Source organism: Chroicocephalus ridibundus, chromosome 2, assembly GCF_963924245.1.
Source record: "Chroicocephalus ridibundus chromosome 2, bChrRid1.1, whole genome shotgun sequence".
Taxonomy (NCBI): Eukaryota; Metazoa; Chordata; class Aves; order Charadriiformes; family Laridae; genus Chroicocephalus; species Chroicocephalus ridibundus.
In genome coordinates, this window is record NC_086285.1 from 25,738,976 (window position 1) to 25,764,677 (window position 25,702).

The window sequence follows — 25,702 nt, forward strand, 5'->3', positions numbered from 1 at the left end:
ATTAATAAAAGGCACATATAAAGGCATCTGGGATGAATTTGAGGGTAAGATGACCTGGGCCACCCGATGGCAAGAGAATTACTTGGTATCTTGTCAGATGCCTGGTAATAACAACGACCTCCGCGCCCAGATGACTTCCTGAGCGCATGGCTGTACAGCCTTGAGACCCTGGGCTGCGGTAAATGTCCTGGCTGCTGCCTGCACCATCGCCCAGGGTTCATGTTCAGCTCCTACTGATTTTCTTTGCCAATCACTGCATGTGTTTGTTATTTTTGTCAGCACAGGCATACTTCCAAGAGTCTTCTAGATATTCCAAGAAATAGTCCGTGTCCAAGGTAGGCCTTTAAATTTTAAGGGTTTTGTTCTTCTGGCAAGGGTAAATCCGTGAGATGCTACGGCCCATGGCCCTGGGGCAGATGGCTGTGTCATTGGCATGTTGGAAAGTGAAAAATATCTTACCATGCAACGTAAAAGCTGCTTGGAAGTCTTGTCCGGATAATTTCTCTCCAGAATTTTGGTCTGTAGATCTGTCAACTTCTAGGGTCAAGCAAAGGAGTTTGTATTACCTGGATTAAGGATTTTATTGCCAGAGATATATGGTAGCTTTAATATGGCAATGTAAGGGGGTACCCTACTTTGTCTTAAAATTTGAGATGTACGACACTGTAATCACCTCTCCTTCATTTCACTGCATTTACAATCTTGGTAGTGATTCTCCAGCAAGCCTCTTGTCTGCGCATCGTGAGGACTTGATGTGATGGACCCTGCCAGCACTGAAGGGAGAGATGCTGAAACAAGACCTGACTGAACTGAGGACACGTGCTGTCTCATCTGGAACCCCCTAGGTCACTCTCAGAGGTTTCAGGAATGTAACATACACATTGCTGCCCATCACATTACTTTCAAGATTACATGCTTGAATCCTTCTTTTGACCAAGCTATCAAAATCCTTTCTTTCCATACAGAACTAACACCCCCACCCCCCAAAAAAACATTAACTGCTCTTAGCAGACAAGACTCTGGCTCAACATGAGACAAAAATCAACTTTTAAGTTGTCACACTGTATTATGATGATCATACTTTTAAGCCCTCATTTGACATTAAAACAGCGAAATCTTGAATCAGCTAAAAAGCTAATTAGCTGAGCATAACTTTTGCTTTCATTTGGTGGGTAAACATACATCTATGTTATCATCTGTGTTTAGACTTTATTCATTTGGGTGGTCTCTAGCTTTACTACAAATACAGTTTGTGCTTATATTGCATTCCCAGTACGTAACATAGGCATATGAGATAAAGCTGAAGAATTTCCTCTAGAGAAACAAGTTTTCCTTAAATGCTGTGGAAAGGAAGCATTCACTCTATCCTGTTTCTGCCAGCCACTTACAGCAAAACAAGAAAATACTGCAACTACTTTTTGCTTTGTTTCTTTCCAAAATTAAAAATTCAGATAGCTTCAGGGTTTTTTTGGCCAAGGATTTGTGTCATCCTGGCCCACTGTGAAAACAGTACAAACCAGCACCCTGAAGACAGCAGCACAGTGAGGCTGTTGCCAGGATATAAAGAAAATAAGAGGACAAAGCTTGGTACTCTTCCCACCTGCCAGAGTCCTAATTTCCCCTACTGGATACTGTAACAAGTAACGACAGCACTTTGTTTTTAAGTAAGAGTTGAAATTTCTTTTAAGGTATGATTTTAATGCCCAAATTCTGGTTACTCTTTGAATGGAAGACTGTATTTCCATGGGAAGGGGAAAGAAGAGTGCCTGTGCTTTGAGGAAGACACTATTTGTCTGTGTAAGAACATGATCACCGTTGGACTGACCGATGCAAAGGTGGCGTCCAGTCCCGGCTCCTCTCTCCAACAGCCACCCGTGGTGGAGACCTAAGGAATGGTGAAAAGAACAAGGCAGACACGCAACGATGGTCGCCTGGGGATGTGATGTGCAGTACTAGGGTTGTACGAAGAAGCAGTATCTTTTATTAAAACAAGACATATCGGTGGAAAAATCAGACAAACTTTTAGCCATACAGACTTTTCTTCAGGTTAGAAACACCAGCTGCAGCTCTCAGTTAAGAACAATTGCTGAACGTTTACTAAGACATTTATTAATTAAGCCAGCTCTGAAAGGAAGAAGACGGTAGCTGTAGAACAGAGAGGCCGTTAATGATATTAATGAAGCAGAGGATGTTGAGGATGGGAGAAAGAGTGGCATTTATTAGCTAAGCAAAAAGGTGAAGCAATTACCTTACAGTCTGTTGATGTGGAGAGACGTAAGCGGTGGGGCGGAAGCAGAAGGAAATTAGAATCTGCTATCAGACCAGCATCTCTACTGAGTCCCTGGTTTTGGATGTTGGGCAGAGTTAGGAAACCTAGTTCCCATGCTCACTTCTGTGGGACACGTTCTGTAGTTTCCCTTCAGGATCAGGACTCAAAGATCAGAGGGAGAATGTCGTGTTTTGTGAGAAACTCTCCCTCACCGACAGTAAGGTGTTTCGGTCTGGAAAGACCGTCTCCAGGACTTCACGCTGGTGCTGAGCGGTCATTTTCAGTAGCAAAACTACCAGGAAAGCAGCCGTGCCCAGGATGAAGTACTTTATGGTCCTGGAACTGGAAGTGTAAGAGCGGAGGATGGTTTGGCGGCAGGGGGTGTTCATTGCTCTAGTAGCAGAAGGGCATCAACACACCTTATGTTTGTGGCTCAGGGATGGTTTAAACTGACACGGTGTTTCGGACCACAGAGAATTACATTTCTAATGATGGGTTTTGTGTTTTGTGGTGCCTAAAATGTAGGACAAGTGCTTCTGGGAAGATTCTTTACACACAGGATTTTTCTCTGTTATGTGACACATCATTAAATAGTTAAAACCAGCAAGTCCTAGGAACTTTCCTGAACTTACCAACTCTCAGCCCTCATTCTTCTCCCCACAACACTCCTTCCATTCCCGTTTCCACTTCTTTCTGAGGTGGTCTCACTGATACATCCTTATCTAAGTTCTAAGCAGTTGTCCTCAAGTCGCATTTAGCTTTGGTAGTTACTGCTTCAGAACCAAAAAAAAATAGCTTGCTAACCCAGAAATTTGTCTGGGTTAACAGAAACTTTTCCTTCTATACCAGTTGGTCTGAAAAAAAGCTACATGTACAAACCTTGTCCTGCATACACTGATCTTTCTGCTAGAACAATCTTCTGGCTTGTTGCACATAGCAACTTAGAGCAGCAATTTTTCAGTGTTTTTCAGCTTGAAAAGTGAGTATTTCCTAAGTATTTCAAATGCAGAACCCCACAGAATTTCAGCCAACTGACGATGGACTCAGGCGTCTTAATTACCTTTCCTGGATTGTCTAATGTGTCCCCAGGTCTGAAGGCCATAGGCAGAAAGCCACAGAGCATTCCTAAGACTAGTTGGACATTCACACTTATTTTCTATAAGAAAATTATATTATAAATGTATTTTTATAATACTCGTTCCTATCTAAAGATCCAGTATTCAATTGTTTTATGAAGAATAGGAAAACAATACTGTAATTTAGGGCTGAATATAAATTAGGTTTTGTGCTAGGAAGGAGTTAGTAATTTTAATTACCGATGTAGATCCGAAGAGGAAAATCTGTAGCTTAAAACTGTAAATACGATACGCAAGGAATCAAACTTTTTTCAGTAGAAGATGGAAAAGGATATCATTTGAGCCTATCATTTTTGAACAACGGTCCTTTGAGAAGGGCATTCTTGACAGAACTCGATGAACCTCAGTAAACGGGCACATCAGCAATTGACATATTTAACGTTGTGCAATTTCTGAAGATGATCCCGCTCCTGCAGTCATTACACAGCATAGATCTTGCTATTAATTAGTTTGAATGTGGGACAGCACTGCTGGGAGAAAGACAGTGGCCTAAATAGCATGGTCCAAATTTTATCTGTAGCTATCCAAGAAATACGGATGTCTTTTATTAACCCTTGCCACCTGTGACAGCTAGAAATAAATGCCAGGCTTGTCTTATTCCCAATGGATTTTTGCAGCTCATTAAAGGGTGGGAGCACGCTGCAGAGAAGGAAGACAGCTGGACGGAGAAGCTTCATGCCTGGTTCAGCTCTAAATGGCAGCATTAACCGTCGGACAAATATGAGGACGTTCACGTCCACGACGCAGCAGCTCGGTTTCTGAATGTTTGGGAGAACGTGGTTGGATTCTCCTCCTCCTCCTCCTCCCTCTCCAGGAGCACAGTTTATTATTCTTATTGAATTCCAGTGAGTACAGTAAATCCCCCATTCAGCCTCTCATAATTTTCCCGGACTACGCATTTGGGAAGAGCCAACAGGACCTCCATTCTGCCTGAGCAATGGGGCTTTGGGCACGCAGACAGAAATGGCCACTGTTGCCCGTCACCGTACGCCCAATTCAACCCCCTCCCCAGAATACAGCAAGCATTTCAGAAACCCGACGGGAGGCACTTGCGAGCCACCCAGCAGCGTTCGCCATCCCGAATTCAGCTGGACCCGCTGCCCACTGGGCAGAGGGCGGAGGGGGAACGGGGAAGCCCCCTTGTGATTCTTTCCCTCTCTCAGGCTGCTGCTGCGGCCACGGCAGGAGGGAGCCGCACATAAAATACTGGCAATAACTCGGTCGCCAGACACTTTAAAGGTAGTCTCTGGCGGGAGGCGACTTCTGCTGCGTGCGGGAGGTGCCACCATCGCCCTCCCTGCCTCCACGCCGCCCTCCGACTAATCGCAATACGCCCGTCTGCTCGGTTTCGGTCCTGCAAAGATGCTCCCCGGTGGTTCGCCGCTCCCTGCGGCAGCCCCCGGGCGGCAGCACTGTGTGTCCCCCACCACCACAACCACCATGCCCTTGGCAAGCACCGATCCCCCCCCGCCCGCCGCCCCCCGGCCCCCGCCGGGCTGTGAACGGAGGGGAAACTGGCGTCGCTGCCGTTCGGCCGCGGGGGGGGACACACGCCGAGTTCGGTGGGCCCTGGACCCCGCTGGAGTGCGCGGTTCGACGGCCTCAACTATCGCCATCACCGGGGAATCCAAAACACCCCCCGCCACAGCCGTGACCGCCACCCCGGCAGCCCCCGCCGAGCGGCCCCGGCGGGCCCGGACCCTCCGCCTCGCCCCCCCCCAATCATCCCCCTCCCCCCGGCCCCGCACGGAGCTTCCCCCCCCCCCCCCCCCTTCCTCCGCGCCGCCCCCGCCGCCGCCTTTGTGCGCGGCGCGGGGGCAGCCCCGCGCCCGCCTGCGCCCGCCCCCGGGGTGAGGCGTTGGGAGACGGTCCCTTACGCAGGAAAGTTCGGCGTCGGTTTCAAGGCTCCTCCCTCCCGGTGAAAGGCAGACTGCGGGGCGCCTGGAAACCGGTCGGAGGGAGCGCGGCGCGGCGCGGCGAGGCGAGGGGCGCGGGCTCGAGGGGCCGGCACAAATGGTCAGGCGGCGGCGGCGGCGGCGGAGGCGGCGGCGGTAGTCGGAGGAGGAGGCGGCGGCGGGCGCTGCCGCCGGTGCGGGCAGAGCTGCGCGCTGCGGCCGCGCGAGTGGCGGCCGGGGCTGCCCCGTCCCTGCCCGCCGCTCCCTTCATGAGTCGCAAGTTCGGGCCGGGAGGAGGAGCAGCGGCGGCGGCGGCGGCGGCGGCGGCGGCTGGGCGGCGGGAGCCCGGCGGGGCAGGCGGCACCGACTGAGCATGGCCGAGCGGCGCGGGCCGGCGGCGAGCGGCGGTGGGGAAGTTGGCGGCGGGCGGCGGGCGGGCGGCGGCGGCGGCCGGTGCCCGCGGCTGGTGCTGGTGCTGCTGTGGGCGGCGGCGGTGGTGCCGGTGCCGGCCGGGGGCCAGTACAACGGCGAGCGGGGCATCTCCATCCCGGACCACGGCTACTGCCAGCCCATCTCCATCCCGCTCTGCACCGACATCGCCTACAACCAGACCATCATGCCCAACCTGCTGGGCCACACCAACCAGGAGGACGCCGGGCTGGAGGTGCACCAGTTCTACCCGCTGGTGAAGGTGCAGTGCTCGCCCGAGCTCAAGTTCTTCCTCTGCTCCATGTACGCCCCGGTGTGCACCGTGCTGGAGCAGGCCCTGCCGCCCTGCCGCTCCCTCTGCGAGCGGGCCCGCCAGGGCTGCGAGGCCCTCATGAACAAGTTCGGCTTCCAGTGGCCCGACACGCTGCGCTGCGAGAAGTTCCCTGTGCACGGGGCCGGCGAGCTCTGCGTGGGGCAGAACGCCTCCGAGCGGGGCACCCCCACGCCCGCCCTGCGCCCCGAGAGCTGGACCAGCAACCCCCACCGCGGGGGCACCGGCGGCGGCCCCGGGGGCTCGGGGCCCGGCGAGCCCCGCGGGCGCTTCTCCTGCCCGCGGGCGCTGAAGGTGCCCTCCTACCTGAACTACCGCTTCCTGGGGGAGAAGGACTGCGGGGCCCCCTGCGAGCCCGGACGCCTCTACGGGCTCATGTACTTCGGGCCCGAGGAGCTGCGCTTCTCCCGCACCTGGATCGGCATCTGGTCGGTGCTCTGCTGCGCCTCCACCCTCTTCACCGTCCTCACCTACCTGGTGGACATGAAGCGGTTCAGCTACCCCGAGCGGCCCATCATCTTCCTCTCGGGCTGCTACACAGCCGTGGCCGTGGCCTACATCGCCGGCTTCCTGCTGGAGGAGAGGGTGGTCTGCAATGAGCGCTTCGCCGAGGACGGCTCCCGCACCGTGGCGCAGGGCACGAAGCGGGAAGGCTGCACCATCCTCTTCATGATGCTCTACTTCTTTGGCATGGCCAGCTCCATCTGGTGGGTCATCCTCTCCCTCACCTGGTTCCTGGCCGCCGGCATGAAGTGGGGCCACGAGGCCATCGAGGCCAACTCCCAGTACTTCCACCTGGCCGCCTGGGCCGTGCCGGCCATCAAGACCATCACCATCCTGGCCCTGGGGCAGGTGGACGGGGACGTCCTCAGCGGCGTATGCTTTGTGGGCATCAACAACGTGGACGCCCTGCGGGGCTTCGTGCTGGCCCCCCTGTTTGTCTACCTGTTCATCGGCACCTCCTTCCTGCTGGCCGGCTTCGTGTCCCTCTTCAGGATCCGGACCATCATGAAGCACGATGGCACCAAGACAGAAAAGCTGGAGAAGCTCATGGTGAGGATAGGCATCTTCAGCGTCCTCTACACAGTGCCGGCCACCATCGTCATTGCCTGCTATTTTTACGAGCAAGCTTTTAGGGAACAGTGGGAGAGGAGCTGGGTCACACAGAGCTGTAAGAGCTACGCCATCCCCTGCCCCAACAACCACAGCGGCCACCACCCGCCCATGAGCCCTGACTTCACCGTCTTCATGATCAAGTATCTCATGACCTTAATCGTGGGCATCACCTCGGGCTTCTGGATCTGGTCGGGGAAAACCCTGAACTCCTGGAGGAAGTTTTACACCAGGCTCACCAACAGCAAGCAGGGTGAGACCACCGTCTGAGACCTCCTCTGCCCGGGGAAGCAGCTCCTCGTCCAGCATGGGCAAACTTTGGGGACCGTGAGTGGCCTCCGCAGGCGGCGGGGGGAGCGGAGGACGAGCCCGATGGGGACCCCTGCCCCCGGGGCCACCCGGCTCTGCCCTCCCCGGGCTGTCTCCTGTGGGAACTGCGTGCACTGTCAGGTTGGGGGAGAGGGATGTAAATAGCCTCTGTAAGATTTTGTAAGTATATTTGTATTTAAATTCCAAAAAAAATCAACTCACTTTTTTAATTATTTAGGACACTTTTAACCCGTTTGCGGATTTTGCTTCCTCGCCCCCTCCCTCCCCCCCCCCCCCCCCCCCGCCCCTTAATTTAAAAAAAAAAAAGGAAAAAAAAAAAAAGGCGTTGGATTTTTATTTCGTAGGGCAGGATGGGAAAAGCTGCCACCGGTGAGAGCGAGCGAAACAAACCCCGTTCTTCCCCCCCCCCCCCCGGCCTCCTCCGCGCGTTTTGCAATGGCTCCGCTCCGAGTTCCAGCCGCAGGAGCGGCCGGCACCGCGGGGAGGCCGCTGCCGCCGGCGCCTCCCGCCCCGGGCCCGGCGGAGGTGTGCGGCGGCGGAGGTGGGGCCGGGGAGGAGCGCCGCTTCCCGCCTCGGCCCCCGGCCCCGTCTGTGTGGGGACGGACCCCAGCCTGGCCCCGCACGGGGGACGGCGGGCAGCCGGCGGCCATGGCGGCGACGCGCCTCAGCCGGCCCCGGGCCCTTTTTTGGGGGGGTGGCAGCGGCGTCCGGCCCCGCTCTGCAGCGAGACCACCTCCGCAGCGCCCGGGGCTGGGCTGCCGGCTGCCCTGTAACGATTTTTAATATTATATATTTTTTTTAAATTTATTTAAATGCACCACACAGTTTCAGAGGAGTTAGCCTGTTTTTGTTGTAGGAGTTGAGGTTCGACACCCCCTGCACCTGTAGCACGTCCGATGCCCGCAGGAGGTGGATGGGGACGTGGATATACCGAACTTCCCGCTCGTTCTCGGTCTTTTCATTTTTTAAGCCCGTTTGGCGGTGGCGAGGGCGGAGCGGGAGCGGGGCCGGGGCCGGGGCTCCCCGGGGCCCCCACCGAGCCCCCGCCGCCGCCCGGCCCCGGCCCCGGCCCCGGCCCCGGCCCCGCTGCTGGTGGCCGGGGCTGGGAGGATCGGGAACGCAGCGTTCAGATTTGGGTTTTGTTTTGGTTTGGTTTTTTCCTTAATTGTATCCATAAACTGGCTCTTCATCTGGGAAACACTGCGGCCACTGCCCTGAATTTTAATTCATTGACATTTAATTCATTATACGCTATGAGTGCGATGATTTTTGTCAGTTTTTACTAAAACAAAGGAAGGGAAAACAGAAAACTGGAATGTTTTAAGACTCCGGTGGGATGTGAGACCTTAAAGAGCCTCTGCTGTCTGTTCCCCCCCCACCCCCCTTTTTTTTGGGGGGTAGGGTAATGGCATCGAATAGTGCACAGATAAGACACCATGTGTGCAGTATATCTACTACCTTGTGTGCTCCTGGGTGTGTGGGATTGTGCTTCGTAATAACAATTAAAAAAAAAGGTTAAAAATGAAATTGTAACTTTCAACAGATGCAGTTGAATATTTAGTCCTCTGTACGAAAAACAGCAGAATGCTTCTCTCCTGATTGTATTGTTTTAAACTTTTTTTTTTTTTATATTACAAATGCCTGTATTTAGGTTCATAAACATTATCTATGGCTACCATACCCTGAAATGCAAAATTATTTGAATTTGGTATGCATTTATTTCTGTTCATTATCACAAGATCATCTATATTTATAGAGGAATAGAAATTTATATATATTAAATACCATATTTTTAATTTCTCTGAAATAAATTGAGGTTTTGTACAAAACTATCTTGTCCCTTTACGTATTCCTCTGCCTAACTCAAATACTGTGTGGAAGCAGTGTAGATACTACAAGATGTGTGGGATTCCTTTTTTCTTTTCTTACGTTGAGTTCCCAGTAACAAGCTGGAATTCAGTGTAGGAATTCATTGTGCATTTTGTTTTTTATCTCTGGGTCGGTCTAGATTAATCCTTCAAAAGAAGTAATGTAAACTGTTCAAGATCTCTGACAGGGTATGGTCGGTGGTGTGAAATCCAAGAAGAGATCTGCTATATGGCAGGAGAAGAAAGAAGCTCACTAGTTCTTTTTCTTTTCCTTTTTTTTTTTTTTGTTAAAGAAAAGTGGTCTCTCAACTTAGCCTTTCTTCTCCCTTTCCTATTAAAATAAAAGATTTTCTCGCTGCTCAAAATGACACTCAGACTATGTTGCAATATTGTCAGAATATTTTAATGAGTAAAATAGTTTTGTTTTCCTGAATTTGGAATGTTTGGTTAATCCAGAGTTAAACGATATGTTCAGGGAAGCATTTCAGCTTTATGGAAAGTACACATATTCTTAAACCTCTCCACACAGCACATCCTTTTTTTTTTTTTTTCTTTTTTCCCCCCCTAATTCATTGTTCCAAGTGCCATTCGGTAAGCATGGGTTTGTTAGGAAAGACTGGCTAATTATGAGCCTTGATTTCTGATTTCCAGTGTTACGAGCGAGTACAGCATTTCATTCTGTAGACCTGGAGGAAGATGTGAATGATTTTTGGCTCGTTTACTTTTTTCAAATCGTGATGCGTAAGCAGCCATAGACAAGTAAGGGAAGCCTAAAAAAATTGCTCTAATGAGGTGAGACAAGCTGACAGATATTCTGTTCTGTTGGTTTTTTTAATTTGTTTTACATAAACGTAGTTCCTGCTTTCTCAGATAATTTCCACATTGTATTCAAGTATTTTTTTATGTGTTTGGGTTTTTTTTAATATTTTAGCATTTAAAATGGTACTGGTCAGCACTCAGCTAATGACCTGAGGTACAAGCCATTCAATTTCAGTTGCAGCGGAATTCTTTTTGGTCAGTGTATAATTACATTTGAGCCACTTTGACTGATCTGTTTTCTTGCAGCTGAATGTATGTGATTTATTTATGCGTGGGAGAACACATTTATTTGTAACCTTGTATTTATGGTAGGAATGGGAGGACCAGTTTTTTAAAAAATACTTTTCAAAGATGAGTGATGGAATTGTTGTTTCTACACGAAGTAAAATGTTAATATTTGTGGTTCATGGTTTGCAGCTCATGATTTGCAGCAGGTATGGATCCCGTTCAGTTCTTTGGGATTTTTCCACAGATTGGAGAGCTGAAGCTCCATGCTCAATCTTGGTTATTTTAACGAATATGCTAGACAGCAGAATATGTTCATTTAAAAATCATTCAAAAGGGCAAAGCCCTGCTTTTTTGTTTGCTATTTTTTTGTGAACTTTCACAGAGCGGTAATTTGCAAAGGTCACAGTCAGTACTGAGTGCTGTGGTGCTATCTGTGTGACTTTTCTACGTCTGATTTCTCGACACGTAACGGTATTCAAGGCTTTTTATTAATACGATAGAAAGGTGTCTCTTTGCGTGGGTATATTACAGTCATCACTAATGGTTTACCTCATTCTTAGAAGCAAATCTATCCATTTGTTCCAGGGAATTTAGCCTGGATTTTTTACCACACGGTTGGTATAATTGACGTGCCGTGTTTACCAGAGAAAGTATCCCTGTATACAAAGAAGCAGTGTTGCCCACTTCTCCCCGACAAGGGTAATATAAGAACAAAACTGTGGTATCACAAAGTTTGTTGGGCTAGAAGTACTTGTTTGGGCATTCCTTAGTCAACAGCTTTGCTTTCTCTCCTGGGGATGTATTTATAGCCTGAAATGAAGGGGCACTGGGAATCACCACTCCCCTGAAGAGGGCTGTAGCCTGGAGAGCTGGGGACGCTGATTTACCGTTCATCCTTCAGTAACGGTAACGCTCCTTAATGTAGTGGCAAATTTGTGGTATTGGAATGAAATTATATGCTGTTTCCAGAACAAATCCTATTGGGAAGGGGAAGGATTTCTGATTTGTTCATATAGTAATGCTCCAAATTTCTGGTATAGGCATATACTTTTAGAAGTGTTGTTTGTTTTGTTGTTTGTTTGTTTGGTTTTTTTTAATTCAGTGGCAGGGCTGCAATCTAGTGGGCCTGAATCCTGCCTGCTGGATGATGCCCACCCTTCTGCTGCCATCTCGGTGCTTCTTGTTGGTCACAAACAAAATTACAGGTAGTGCTGAGGATTCCTTTCATCTGAATGGCCAGTATTTGCTTTTTTTCTTTTTTTTTTTTTTTAGTTATTCAAAGGGATGATAATTAGGCATGAGAAGAGGCTGCTGTACGTGTATTTTTCAAAATGGGCTAGGGGCTAGTACCTCATCAGTCTGTTGCCACTCTGTCACAACAGACAGCTTCCAGACCATCACGGTCATCCTTTTCAGAAGGTGCGCACCCTGCAGCTGACCAGAGAAAGCAAACCCTGGGTCTGGTGTCATGGGCGTAGGTTAAAATTTTTCAGGGTCCTCTAGCAAAAAGTTTGCGTTTGTGGGACGTAACTCCTCCACCCCGGTGCTGCATGGCCTCAGAAAGAGCTTCATCTAGCACAGCTTCTCATGACAGCTGAGGAGGTGATGGGTAAGAGGTTAAGTGCTTACCTATGAAAATAAGGAAACTGAGGTAAGGCTCTATTTTCATTTCGAAATGACCCTCTAGTGCTGAAACAGTGGAATTGCATTGTATGTGGCAGATGTTTACAATGACAGCACTACAGGACTGTGTGGCAATATTGTGCAAAATCAGTTCTGAATATCAGCCCCCCCCGCCCCGCCTTTTTAATTCTCTTAGACTTGTATTCGTTGTTGTTTGCACTCGTTGAAGCCAGAGCATCACTGCTCTGCACTTTATGCAGAGTGAATGTATGATATGGACTCTGAATTGAAATGCTGATTTAAAAATGCAAGTCCTTTAGCTGCTTGGTCCCATTAGAAGGGAGGCTTGAGCTGTGGTCCATAGCTGCAGGGGTTTCTCGTATTTGTAAATCTCTTGCCTCTGTTGTTCATCAGTTGATCTGGGAAGCTTAGACAATGATTCACTCTCATATGGAGAAAGGACACTTTGTTTTTCCTGCTTTGGAGTGAACCCCTTGCTGCCTGTGTGTTTACAGCCCAGAAGTGTCACCAGAGAAAGGCTTTGTTTTGAAGCTCCTGAGCAGTTTTGAAATAGGAGTCCCATAATTTTAAAAATGAGTGAGTGGGCTTAGGAAGCAAGGCTTGGTGACTTAATGCTGAGGCTTTGCTTTTCACAGTTTAGTTTTTATAAATCTTCAAACGCTTTAAGACGTGAAATAGCTACTTAAGGACAAATTAACCACTCCAGGATTAGGTCCTGGACACATCACAAGCATTATGAGCCCCATATTCATTCGAGAGTAGCCCAGTGACAGTTGTAAAGCAGTCTAGATAATACTATGCTCTGTAAGAAAAAAGAAGGGAGTAATTGCATTTATTTGCCAACTGAAATTCACTCTGTGCCTTTACTTACTCATTTGAGGTCACGAAATGGAGAAGCAAATGCCATTTCTGTCATATGGGAGAGATTTCAGTGAATTAGCAAAATAGGCCTCAATAAGCAATATACAATTGCAAGTGCAACGTTTTCCAGATAAAAGCAATACCAGTTTGATAGTTTAGTCGTAGACAATGCTTTTAAAAAATTTAAATACTTTAAGAAAACATGCTGATTTTGTAGGCCATGACAATTGTGGTTCAGATCTCAACTTGTGTTTAGTCTAAACTTCCAGCGTAACCACATCAGAGAGTCTTCCAGGCATGAGGTCTTGCCCTTGTTTGCATTCAAATCGGCAGCATTAAGTTGCTTATCTTGAGGTTGAATAAATAAACTCGAGTCTTCTAGTGAGACAACACTTAATGAAGACCCACATTCAGCCACCAGCCTCCTGTGAAATGCTGCTGGCTTGAGACCACACAAGCCTTGTCCGAGCATCCCACGGCTTTGTTGCAGTGCGTGAAAGTATTGGACGTGATTGAACTACCATGTTACGATATCACCAGGATCCCTTTGGGTGAGGAAGAACAGTATTTTTGTCTCGTTCTAGTATAGCTTAGCTTATATTAATTACTTGCTACAGCGCAAATTTAGAAGTCATTTATCAGGGGGTAGTTTGATGACAAAGATCACAAGAAAAATGAAAGAGGCCTGTATCCCTCAGGTGGGATGTCTTGATGCTGTTTTCTTGCATACTTGTTTGTATAATTCAGATCTTTTATAACTGTTTTACATTCTGTGACTCAGTGTTAGTCTCATTGCTGTGTTTAAATGAGACTAACAGTATGACTCACTGATGCTGTATGACTTGTCGTGTTGTCTTGTTTATGTTAATTACTATTGCTTTGCTACTGGTAACTTGTTTGACCTCCACTACCATACTGCAGAAGTTAAGGACAGACCCGGTAGCCACAGGAGCGTGCAATCTGTTTACCCAGATAAGAGCATGTCGGTCCCCGCTGGCAGCTCACCCACCACCGGTTCAACGCCTGCTGCTGCATCTGGGGCGCTGGACTCTCACCCTCCCTCAGAGGTAACTTTTTTGGCGTTCTGCAAACTCCATGGATGTCCTGCTGGCAGCAGCACCACCAGGGCTGTACTGAACGGGCTCATTTTCCTGGCTGCCTGAGTGATGTGCTGGCTCTTTTGTTTTTCCCCCACCTACCTAGGGTGGAGGCTGTCCCGGCTGTTCTTAATCCTTGTATTTGATGGTGGAAGTTATGGGCAGTATGTGCCATTACAACATCCCCGGGGTGACCTTCTGTGGCTCCTGTTCTGCTGCTGGCTTGCCCATGCCTTCTCTGATAACCTCACTGGAAGTTGCCTTGCTCTAACCATCGCCAGAATATAACTCATTCAGATCCCAGTTTATTCTTGAGGACTCAGGGTGCAGTGTTCATTGTGTTCATCACAAAATCATTGCTGTCCAAATAGAGAAGCGACCTACTCTCAAGTTGTTTGACAGCTTCTTTATTCATGACATTTTACTGTTAAATACAAGCACAAATACTCTCCCCAAGGAGCTGATCTTGAGTTAATACTGAGGGTGTAGTGTGAGCAAATAAGGATTTTCCACTTGTTCAAATTCAAATATTACTGTGCATTATGATAAATTGTCTCTATGTAAAACCGAGAAGAAAAGGGTGATGAGTGTTTCATTAATAGCCTACTCATGTACAAATGCATCTAAAGAGGAAATAGAATAATAATAAAAAAGCCAACACAAAAACGTCAAGGTGGACTTCTCAAAATATTTATATAAATGAAAAGAATTGCAGGAGCAACAACTCATCACAAAGCCAGATTTTGCCATGACTCTTGTTAACTTTTCAGTACTTCTTTGTCTGCAACGGTGAAAGCTTTGCTTATTTTCTGTGAACAGGGAGGGGAATTAGCATGAGCTTCTTAGCATGAAGCCGTCTTTTAAAAGACTGCGAGAAGTTTATTCACTTCTTAATTAAAAAAAAAAATAATTCTGAGGGATGTGCAAGATAATTTTGCAGCATGCTCAGGGGGCTGGTGTCTTGTAGGACTGGTTGCTTCACTGTTACTGATATTAATGGAAGCAAATGGTGCTCAGCTGCAAAGGTAAGAATATGGGATCTGACCAATTCCAGTTAGGAGCAGCAACTGGGATGGCTGTAACGTGGAGTCAGGGTGTATTCTCTGCTTTGTAACACAAAGGCAAAGATTTGCAGTTCCTAAGTGGTGGAGCGTACCAGCCCTAAGCCCGAATGTGGCAGTAAGAGGAGAGCGCCATGATGAACGCAGCTAGACCTGTCACCCTTGGCGTTGTGCTGGGGCTACTGTCCACTGGTGCTGAGGACGTGGGGGGAGAGAGAAGGACATGGGGGCTTGGGAAGGCAAGGGGCTGCAGTGTGTGGGTGAGGAGAGGTCAGAGAGGCAGGAGGAGATGGTTGTCTGCAGGGGCCGGGCTTGAGATGATGAAATGGGAGCTATGGCCCACGCAGGATTGGTGCCTCTTCTGCCAAGGGTAGCTGAAGGCCAGCATAACTCAGACGTGGGAAGGGTACGTCTCCCCAGAGCGTGCAGAACCCACGGGGAGGTCCTCCAGCACGTGTTCCAGAGTTGCAGAAGATGGAGGCAGGGAAACAGCTTTTGTCTGGGAGACAAAACCCTCTTTGTTGTTTCACACAAGCGGAGTGGGCTGCAAAGCTGGGGCTGGGGGCGGTGGTGGGCCGGGGAGCGGGGCAAGGTGAGGAGCCAAACCTGAGCCAGCCCTCTGTAGATGGCAACCACAGGGTTTCCGCCAGGTTTCCCTGGATCCTGTTTTCCACTCCAAGATTAAAAATCTCCCCTCAGGGGAGAACGAAAAGGAAATTGTGTGGTAGGCTTTGCTATGTTTCCAGATGACTTTTTTCCATAGAAGTGGGCAGTTGGGCCCAGTGTTCCTTAAGATGTCTTTACAGCAAGAGTAAAATCCTGGTTCTGCTGAAGGCAATAGCGAGCCTCCGTTGGCCTCAGGAGGGCTGTAATTTCATCTTGGCTTCAAGATGCTTTAGGAAGTGCACGGAGATCCTGGGGACAGAAAAAGGGAAAGTCAAAAATAAAGATTTCTCATCTGAAAGCCATTCATAGTGCTTAGTTCATTTCATCAGGCTTCAAAATATTTTCAATGTTTTTTTGATCCTATTTATTAAAGAGTATATGGGTACTATCTAAGGGCAGACATTATCTAAGGATCTGTGACTTCAGCACTTCACTCCTCGGTTTTGTCAGAAGAAGAGAGATCAAGATTAGTTTCTCAAAAATGTTCAGCTACGAAATGCTTGTTTTGATTTTAGGGTCTTTTTAAAAAAAAAAAAAGTTGTCATCTCTGTTTGAAATGGGGCTACTTTTACTTCTATGCGTGCTGACAATCTGAATGTCTAGCAGGTATTTCTACCATCATTTGTTTTCCCAATTCTTTGTAAAAGTCCTATTTTGTACTTTCTTAGAAGTGTTTTTTTCTCCCAGCAGTTCTGGAAATAGCTTTTCTTTGCAGCTGGTGAGAGGATGTGTACCATCCGTGAAGGCAGCCTGGAGAGCAGGCACAGGCAAACTGCAAAACAACATAACTTGTGGAATTAACACTTCACGTTGACACCCATTAAAAATATTCGGAGATTGACTCAGCCTGCCCATGTTGCACAAATAACATGCTTGGCTCTGAATGATTCAAGATCTTATCTGCTCTCAGTGCAAGTTCAGTGTGGAGGGCCTGATCCCGTTCTCATTAACCTCCAAAGGAGTTTTGCTGCTCACTTCAAAGAGAATTACATCAGCAGCATTTGCAGTGAAGCACACACGGTTCCTGTATCTTTTCCCTTTTTTCTTTCTCTCTCTCTTTTTTTTTTTTTTTTTAATTATATTCCAAACTACAGCAAAACAAAAAAAAAAGGCTAGGAAGCAGTCGAAATAAATCTATCTGCTGTCTGTTGAGCAATGTTGTTGCACGAGAGCTCTGTTTGTTTGGAGATCTTAAGTGCAAATCGAGAGTAGAAACCAGCAAGAGCTGAGATTGTCAAGGGTTTGGTTATATTTGTAGCTGAGTACCCTCAATTCCCGTCGTCCCCGTGACAGGAGCCTTGCACGGTCCATGGTATTTCTTTGCACTTCGCACAACTGTTTGTAAGGAACTGGAGCTGAGCTGTTGGTGTTCAGCCACTGGTAATGTATCCGTGTACACAGCAGTGCCTGCGGTGGTCGCTGCAAACGGCTCCGCGAAGCCCCAGGGAAGGTAACCACGTTCCTTCTTTGTTTTCCCTTTTTGAAAAGGAGGAGGCACGTATGGAGGAGGGATGGGATGGAGCGACCATTGGGGATTTTGTTTGTTTTTCTGTTTCTTCCAGGCTGTCAGATTAAATAGCAGAATGAATTCACCCGTATTTTGCCTTTTTAGTTTTATTGTTTTGTAGAAGAAAAGCCTTGTGACTCTACAAATACACTGGTTCCTATGGGGGAGGGAGCAGCAAGCTTGTCGCTCAGCCATTCAACATACTTCATGTGTTTTAAAAACCCTCTTTGTGCTGGAAGAGCATGGCACCCACCATGGTGTGCACCAGCAAAGTCTGCCCCTGGTTCCAGAAGAACTGTCCCTGCCCGTGGAGGCCTAGAGGGACTCCTTGCCTGTACTGTCCCCTTTCCTCCATCTCCAGGCCATAACCACAGGCACCTGCCTGGGTCCAGGTGCTGATCTCTGCTGCATGTTTGTCCATGAGGAAGCCATGCAAGATCATCATCTGCTGCTACCTGGCACTCAAGGGTAAGGACATGGTGACAAACTTAGTTACTCCCGTTGTCTGCCAAAATCAAACCTTTAGACTTCAGTTTAAAGAGTCTTGTATCCCCATTTCCTATTCTCTGAAGCTCGCTTACCTGGTTTCAAACCTATGAAGTCATCCACTGTGGGGGATGCTCTGTGCTGTCCCGAGGGAGTGAACATGAACCAGCTCGCTTTGAGTCTTTGAGGGTTTTTTTCCCCCCTGCCCTACTGTTGCCCTGTTTGATTCTCAGTCAGCTTTGCCAACTCCTTGCCATGCCAGAAGATGGTTTCCTTACCCCCGTGCTACAAACACCCTCTTCTCTCCTGGCTGTGGGCAGGCATCCCTCCAAGCTGTTTCCTTCTCACTTTGGCAAGTCTTCTAACATGAGAATTGGGGCAAATGACACGTGGGGACGTGAACGTCTGCTTTTTCCTCCACCATAACTACCTCAGCCATTGGAAACTTTGCTGTTCTCTGGTGGGTCCTGATGAGTGTCACCATTTCAGCCTGTATCACTCCCCAGAAGTATTCATTGAAATGCAACGGGAGTCTGAGTCTGCAGTTCAGGGCTTAGCGTCCCCAGTGGGACTTAAAGTCTGTCTCCACATGTCTGCTCCAAGGCTGCGAGATTGGGAATAGGACTCAAATTTTCTCTTATCTCCCTTATGTATCCTGGTAAATAGGTTATTCTGAGGATGTGTCCTCTCTTTTTTCACAAAGGAGCTAGTGAGCATCTTAGGTTTCTCATAACGCAAGATGGGAAGAAGACCGAATTTGTGAAGTTTCAGAGGACAGGTAGGTGACCTGTTTCCAAAGCGTTAGTAGGTGACCTCTTTTCAAATCATCATGGTGCCTGTTGCTTGGCTCTTTAGTTTGTTTCAGGAGAACCCAAAAGCCTTTCTGAAATCCACTGGTGAATTTTGACGTGGTTAATACGGAAACAAGCACACACTTCAGCCAAACTGCTGAATGAGAGAAACTTCCAAAAGTTGTGGTGGAAGCTCTGTTACTTGGAGCCTTTAAATCCAGATGCACTATCTTCACAAAAGATAAGCTCTTACACCAGCAAGTTATTACATTTGATGCAGCTATTACTGATACAACTCTGTGTCAAAGGCAGCTGGGGGAGTTCACCTGAGCCTTCTCCAGCCATCCTGCAGTGAGTACATTGCCTAGCGTTTGGAAATTGCTTGGATGGTTCTGCTCTGAGTTCCTCTGGTGGACGTCATCAGGGAGGCTCTTGGGGAGTCCCAGAGAGCCCCCTAACAGCTGGTGTGAAGACTGGGGGCAGCAGCATGACCGTCAGAAGCCATGCAGCTCAGCAGGTAGACGGAAGTGCTCCAAGGGTGAGCAAACACATGATCCCTGCCCTGCCGCCACTCTGGCCATCCGGAGTGAAAAGGAGGGAAGGCGTAAAGGAGGACAGCACATAAACGTGACAAAAGCTCGTTAGGAAAGCCTTGATGTTCTTCTGTCGTGTTCCTCCTGGAAAAGAATGATTTTAGATAATCACAAAAACATGTCCTGTGGCCAAACCCGATCCCTACCACCTCTGAGTCTGTTTAGAAGATGACATGCTTTTGGCAAGTGCTTCAATAGCCACTGAAATGCCCAATGCATGTTAACGATCTAACCAATAAGTTATAGGTTCCTTTTTTTTTTTCATCGAAGAACATTGACAAAACTGCAAACACATGTTTCTGCTGCTAAAGCTTAGTCTTATCACAGTTTGAAAATGTGGAAAATCAATTACATGCTTTGAATTACTCCCTTTATTGCTATAAAAGAATTTCTTCATTCTTTCAGGGTAGTGTACACTTGGTAACATCTACCGCTAACGGGCTGTTAGGACTTTCTGCTAAATTAATACACTACAAGTAAACTAAACAGAAGGCCGGTGGAATGCTAAACATCCACTTTCTCCTCTGTTGTGGCTGTGCTGCAGCTTGGGAACCCTCAGCCTTGTTGCTACAACATCTGGACAACATTTGGGGCTGTCTCTCAAGTGCACGGGTGTGCACCTCCGGTGAATTTTAACTTTCAACATCTCTCTGCCTCTAATCTATATTTAATGTTTCATGACTAGTAGTCAAAGAAACTTCAGCTAAATATCAGGTTGGAATGAAAATGATCCTTGGGAAAACACTCATTTTCAGCATTCACCGGCAAAGTATCTGTGACAGAGACATTCCCCGGAGATTTGTAGCCCATTCTCTCACAGTAATAATAATTAAGACTCGTGATTACTGTGCCCACATAATCAAAGATCGCTTCATAAAATGTACTCCCTAAAGGGACGAATTCCCTGCTCCTAACTGGATGTCAGTCAGAGGGATCAGCACCCCCAGGGATCTGGAGTCTTTGCTTGCCCTTTTCATTACCGTGTTGTTAGCATTGTGTTACTTCATATTCTTCTCAATGCAAATGAGTAGGTAATCATGTGTAAATCGTGCCCTCCAGAAGGCACATGTGGTGAGTTTTTTTCCCCAAATCTACCACAGGGATTTCTCACATGGAACATAATTACATCTCTGCCATATGGGCTCATTTATATTCTATTACAGGTTAAGCTAATACGACACAGAAATATGCTAAAAATACCTCAAAGTATTTTGAGCACTGTCAAAACACTTGTCATTTCTTGCTTGCCTGTTTGATTGTGAATGACTTTATATTTATTTAGAGATCTGCAGTGCCAAGTAACTTCAGAAAAACAAAATCAGGCCAGTTTTGTGTTACCCGGTCTCTAAAAAATACTTTAAATTCTCTCCCATGACATTCTCTTTTGGTAACGGCAACTAGATCGGTGAACAATGAAACTGAAAAGCCTCTAAGACGTATTTACCTGAAGCGACACCTCTGTGGGTTTAAGATTTCCCAGGAGGAAAGGAGCATGCGTTTCAGTTGTTTAGCTTTGTCATAATTAGGCTAGATCAAGTCTGCATTTGATGTAATTACTTTGTCCTGACGAAGCTATACTCGTCTTTACCCATAATAAAAGTACAAACCTCTCTACCCATGGAAGAAGGGCTGCTGCGGAAATAACTGTTGCCCAAAAAATGATTTTAAGGTAAGAATAGGTCAGTGGTGAGTACCATAAATAAATACCTCAAAAACGAAGCAACTAGAGGTTATATGACATTGTTTTCAGCATTGTGGTACTACATAATAATATGTTATTTTCCAATTTCAGTGGAAATGTTTAATTTAATGTAAGATTTTGTTTGACGAGATTTTTTTGTTATTATTATTTCACTGATTTCTAAAACTAATACCACTAACATCTCTGGATAAAATCTGGGTCCACCGCAATCGATCGTCATTTTATTCTTTTTGTTCATAAATTCAGTATTTCACGCTTTGATATTTGATCAGTTTTCCTTCATTCCACTAGCAAAGAAGGAAACATGTAGAAAGGTAGGAGGATCAGGCCAGAGGATGGGAGAGGACTGCGCTGGGCCTGCACGTGATGCTTCAGATGATACACTGCAAAAGCAGTGACTGACCTTAGTTCCAAGGAGACGCTTACTGGAAATCAGACCTGGGTTTTGAAAACAGCAGCTGTATGTTTCCTATAACCAGGAGATAAAATGCAGTCCTGGTCTATAAAGCCCTTTGAGGTTTTCAGTGATGAAAAATTCCATGTAGATATAAAATCAATTCTATTACTATGAAATAAATTCTGGTACCTTTCTAGAATTGATTAATATTTTTCAGAGTGCTGCTAGGAAGTGTTTGCTGTTTTGTTTTCTGGTTTTATTGTACTGTAGAATAATCAACATTTTAGATTATTCATCATTTGAAAACCAAGTCCAACCTTTCCTGAATGCTTTTTGCGTGTTTTCAGAGAACAATAATTATTGCTAACACATTGTGTCAGACATTTGTGTATGTAAGCAACTAACATTAAGTGTATGAAAAGCCTCCTTGAAGTCAGACACTTATGTATTTTTCTGAATCAAAGCCTAGAAGCTATGATGTCTGAAATTGTGCAATAGCATCAAACTCACAGGAGAGGGTTTCTTTGGAGTTTACCTTGTTCTGAAAAGACACCTTTCAAAATCAGCTGAAACAACAGGGTTTTGGTCAGAGCTGTGCACTGATGCTGAATGAGGAGAGCAGTCTGTTTGACTCTGTGTTCAGTGTAGAAGGGAAAAAAAATTCAGGCCAGCTATGAGTTTATTACCCGAGAAAAGTATTTTTCCAGTCTTCGTTATTCCCGAAGCAGAATAAGGGACACTACAGTGGTTTCATACATCAGGGAGACATAAAAAGAAGAGTGCTCTCCTGGGCTGTGGAACAAAGAGAAACAAACTTCAAATCTCAGGGCTAACTCCATTAAATAATGTTTTAATTCAGCTGTCACAGACGTTTGATTAAAGAACCTGCTATACAATTTCTTTTGCAGTTTCTATAGCCCTGGTTGTGTAAAAGCATCCCATGCCCTTGGAAAAACAGACACCCCCCCTTTTTTTTGTGCACAAAAGGGAGTCTTTTACTTGACGTCTTCACAGCTTGCTTCCTTTTTCTTCAGGCAAGGTTTTTCATTTTCATTCCACAATTTCGTTTACTATAAAAGCTCGGTCACTGTGGATGCTGCACGGAAAGATGGCCGTACGCCTGTCCTGGTTTTGTGCTCTTCCCCGGGCATCCAGCATCTCCCGCTGCTGCGATCGGGACAGGGCAGTGGCACGAGCTGATGGCCGTCCTAATGTCCCCATGTCACACCAGGCGGCGTGGGCAGAGGCAGCAGAAAGGGGCAGGCTGAACAGGTAACTATTCTCAAATATTCTGCATAACAACCTTTCCACGAGAGAGGATGACCGTTAGCCTGCCCTCCTAGAGATCTCCGTTATTAATCGCACGCTGGAGGTGGCAATTTGGTGATATTTGCATCGCATGTTTATCAGCCATGTGTCAGTATGTCAATATTTTCCTCTAGATGGTGGGCAGGCGTGGATTTTAAGCAGAAATACCCAGCTGGCGCTGCACGCGCATGCTCAGTTGTGTGTTCTGGGTGAGACGTGTATTTGCGGTCGGTGCCTGGATGGAAAGTTCTGGTCTGCGCTGGAAATGGGTGCATTTCAGTGTGCAGGAATAGCTAAATCAAGTGCCCGTGCTTGAAAACTCGATTCTTAATATCCACACTGGTGTTTTAAGTCAATCATTCCTGGAAATACAAGTCACCTCACTATTAAGTTTGGACCTTCTTTGTCATTTGATGGATAAATGTGAAATTCTTTTGCTGTCGAACATGATCTACTCCCTGCTAATACCCAGCTCTCTCAAACCCTTTGTAAATACAGTTTGCATCATCTGTTTGGCTAACACGCAGTGTCTGCATTCCAAATCTGCGTAGATGATAATCTGTTTTAATACCTGTACAAATCTATTAAATTTATTTTGTGCACTGTTCACCGTGTGCCAAATTGGGTGGGAGAGTAGAAACACTTAGCAGGGGAATCAAAACTTCACATAAACGTGAATTAGATAAGCCTTGCAATGTGAGTGGGGGAGGAGGTGGAATTTAGCATGTAATTCCCTCATCTACAAACAGATTTAAAAAATGGCTTCCAGAAACAAAAATATAGGGCAGGAATGTGGAGCCCATATTCTTGTTGCTGAGCAGTTTCTCATTGGATTTATCCCACTGAAGCTTAATAATATCACCTCCAGGGCGGCTGAAAGGATGTGGAGTTTCTCGCAAGGCACTTTGATGCTTTGTCTACTGCAGAACGTAGGCAACAAACCTCCTCCTGGGGCTGGACTTCTGACTTCTCCCTGCGCTTTCTGATCACCATCGCTGCGATGTAGGTTGCGAGCCTACAAATTTCCAAACTGCCCGTCGGTAAAACCGACGGATGTTCTGATGCAGCTGATGGGTTCTGTAAGAGGAGCCCGGTTCGGTCTTCAAGCTTGTATATCCTGGCTATATCTTGGATTGCGCGGATTTCGTCATTTGCAAAATGAAGCCTTCTTCAAGCAAAGCTTATCTAGCTAACCTCCATATTCCCCTCACACCTGTCCTCCCGTAGATAACATGTAGTTGCACGGGGCAAATTTAAAGTTGTCTGTGACTGAAGTCCTTTCTACTCCCGGCTAAAATCCATAATTAAGCAGTGATACAGATGGATTAAAGAATGAATTACACATTTCAACATATGGGGGTAAGGGGATGAGAATCCGTGCCAAGAAATCTGTTCTAAGGCTAAATATCTATCATGTAAGTGCTGCTAAAAATTTGCAGCATAAAACACTGTATAGAAAAAAACAGTGGGGGGAGGGAATATGGATTGATTCGTCTTAATATTACAATAGTATTCCTGATTGCAGGTACCTGAGGACAGTTTGGTTTTAGAGCCAGCAGTTTACCCTTTGTTTACTTGGTTTCTCACTCGTGAAAAAAAAGTAGAATTTTCCTCCTTGTGTCATATGTAGAATTCTTGTTAGAAATCTTGTTTTAGAATTCGTGTTCTTCTCCATGCTATAAAATTGCTTGGGGAGGAGAGAATACCAAGCAAAAATGAGCAAGTATTTTAAGATCATTCCTCTCAAAAGGGAGCATTATGTGCCTGTACCCTTCTAGTTCTTTTGGAGAATTTTCTGGGTGATGCACAAGGAGGGCAGACAGGTAACCCTGCTGCTGTGCCGGCCAGAGCTGCCCATTCCTGCCATGACCTTGCTTTGGGTCTGTGATCTCTAAAATGGGGCCATGACGATGTAAATGCAAAGCCTGGAGGGATGATGTTGAAGAATTGGATAGTATTATTGCAATGAAGGTATTTAACATACACGGTAAAAAGTAACGGCTGTGGTAAAAGGGAAGAAGATTGCAGACTGTGTCCTGCTGGTGGCAAGTGGGCAGGGCTGTCCCTGGTCCCATGTGGCAGTGCCGGTGGGTCAGAGCTCTGCTCTGGGAGGAGCAGCAGAAACCCCTGCCCGCCTGTTGTCACCCGGAGCAGGCAGGCAGCCGGCCCCACTCGCCTCTCCTGCGGGGGAAGAAGTCACGGGTGACTGTGTTTGCCAATGTGAAATTCACGCACATTTTGTATAACTTTTTCAACTCAGTGACATGACCACTTAGTGGCCCAATTGTGCAGATCCTCTACTCATTCACACATTCAAGAGTTGTCCTGCTGACATGAGTATGTTGCCAGTACAGGCATGTTTTATTTAGAGTGAGAGGTGCAGAGCCTTTCTTTTTAAAGTGTATTGCTCTCTCGCTTTCTGGGCTCCAACTCAGTTGCTAAATGTGTACTTTCTGACAAGGGATGTCACTGAATGGGATTTCTTTCACTTTCTGAAAAATAGTAAAAGCTCATCCTGCTGTTCATCACTGCATGTGTGACACAGATGGGTTTTGCAGAGGCAAAGCCAAGTTTACTTGCTTTTGAAAAACTTGGTTACCTTTCCTCCCCTTTATAGTTGTGAATATTTTGCTTGCCACCAACAGCCTGCATACTGCTGGCTTAAATTCAGCACTGTAAAAAAGCTCATAAAAAAGTGGAAATACCCATCTTTATTCAATGTTCCCAGTAAATTTCTGCAAAGCCTTTTGTAGCTGCAAATATATTATTGATTTTTAAAAACACGGTGGGAAACCAATGGCATTTTGGAGATACTTAGAAAATCACCTTATGGTACGTCATGTTTAAAATGAGAAAGTCTGAAGGAGTGACTGTCTACCGCTCTGAAACTATAGTCACGAGTGCTGTTAGTCACTTGAGGTTTTATATTTGATTCTCCTTCCCTGAGTAAGTACACTCCAGAGTTTTTGTAGTTAAAGGTAAATGTACCAGAATTCTTTCAATTGACTGAGAATTCTTATTACAGGCATGGTCTGATTTTCCACTAGTTTGTGTCCTGCATGGCTGTTTGCACCAATGAAAAGAAGTGGTTAAATGGTGTAAAACCAAATGCATTTTTACTGCACCCTTGTTTAGCAATAATGCTGCGTAAGATGCAAGGTAGCACAGCAT

The 25,702-nt window shown here is 46.6% G+C and overlaps 1 protein-coding gene across 1 annotated transcript; it reads left to right on the forward strand.

Annotated features, from left to right (window-relative positions):
• The first annotated feature begins 5,491 nt into the window (after positions 1–5,491).
• On the forward strand, positions 5,492–8,571 carry FZD1 (frizzled class receptor 1). The gene has a single exon (XM_063324810.1). It carries the CDS (start codon positions 5,674–5,676, stop codon positions 7,441–7,443), a length of 1,770 nt encoding a protein of 589 aa, XP_063180880.1. The 5' UTR covers positions 5,492–5,673; the 3' UTR covers positions 7,444–8,571.
• The last annotated feature ends 17,131 nt before the right edge of the window (positions 8,572–25,702 follow it).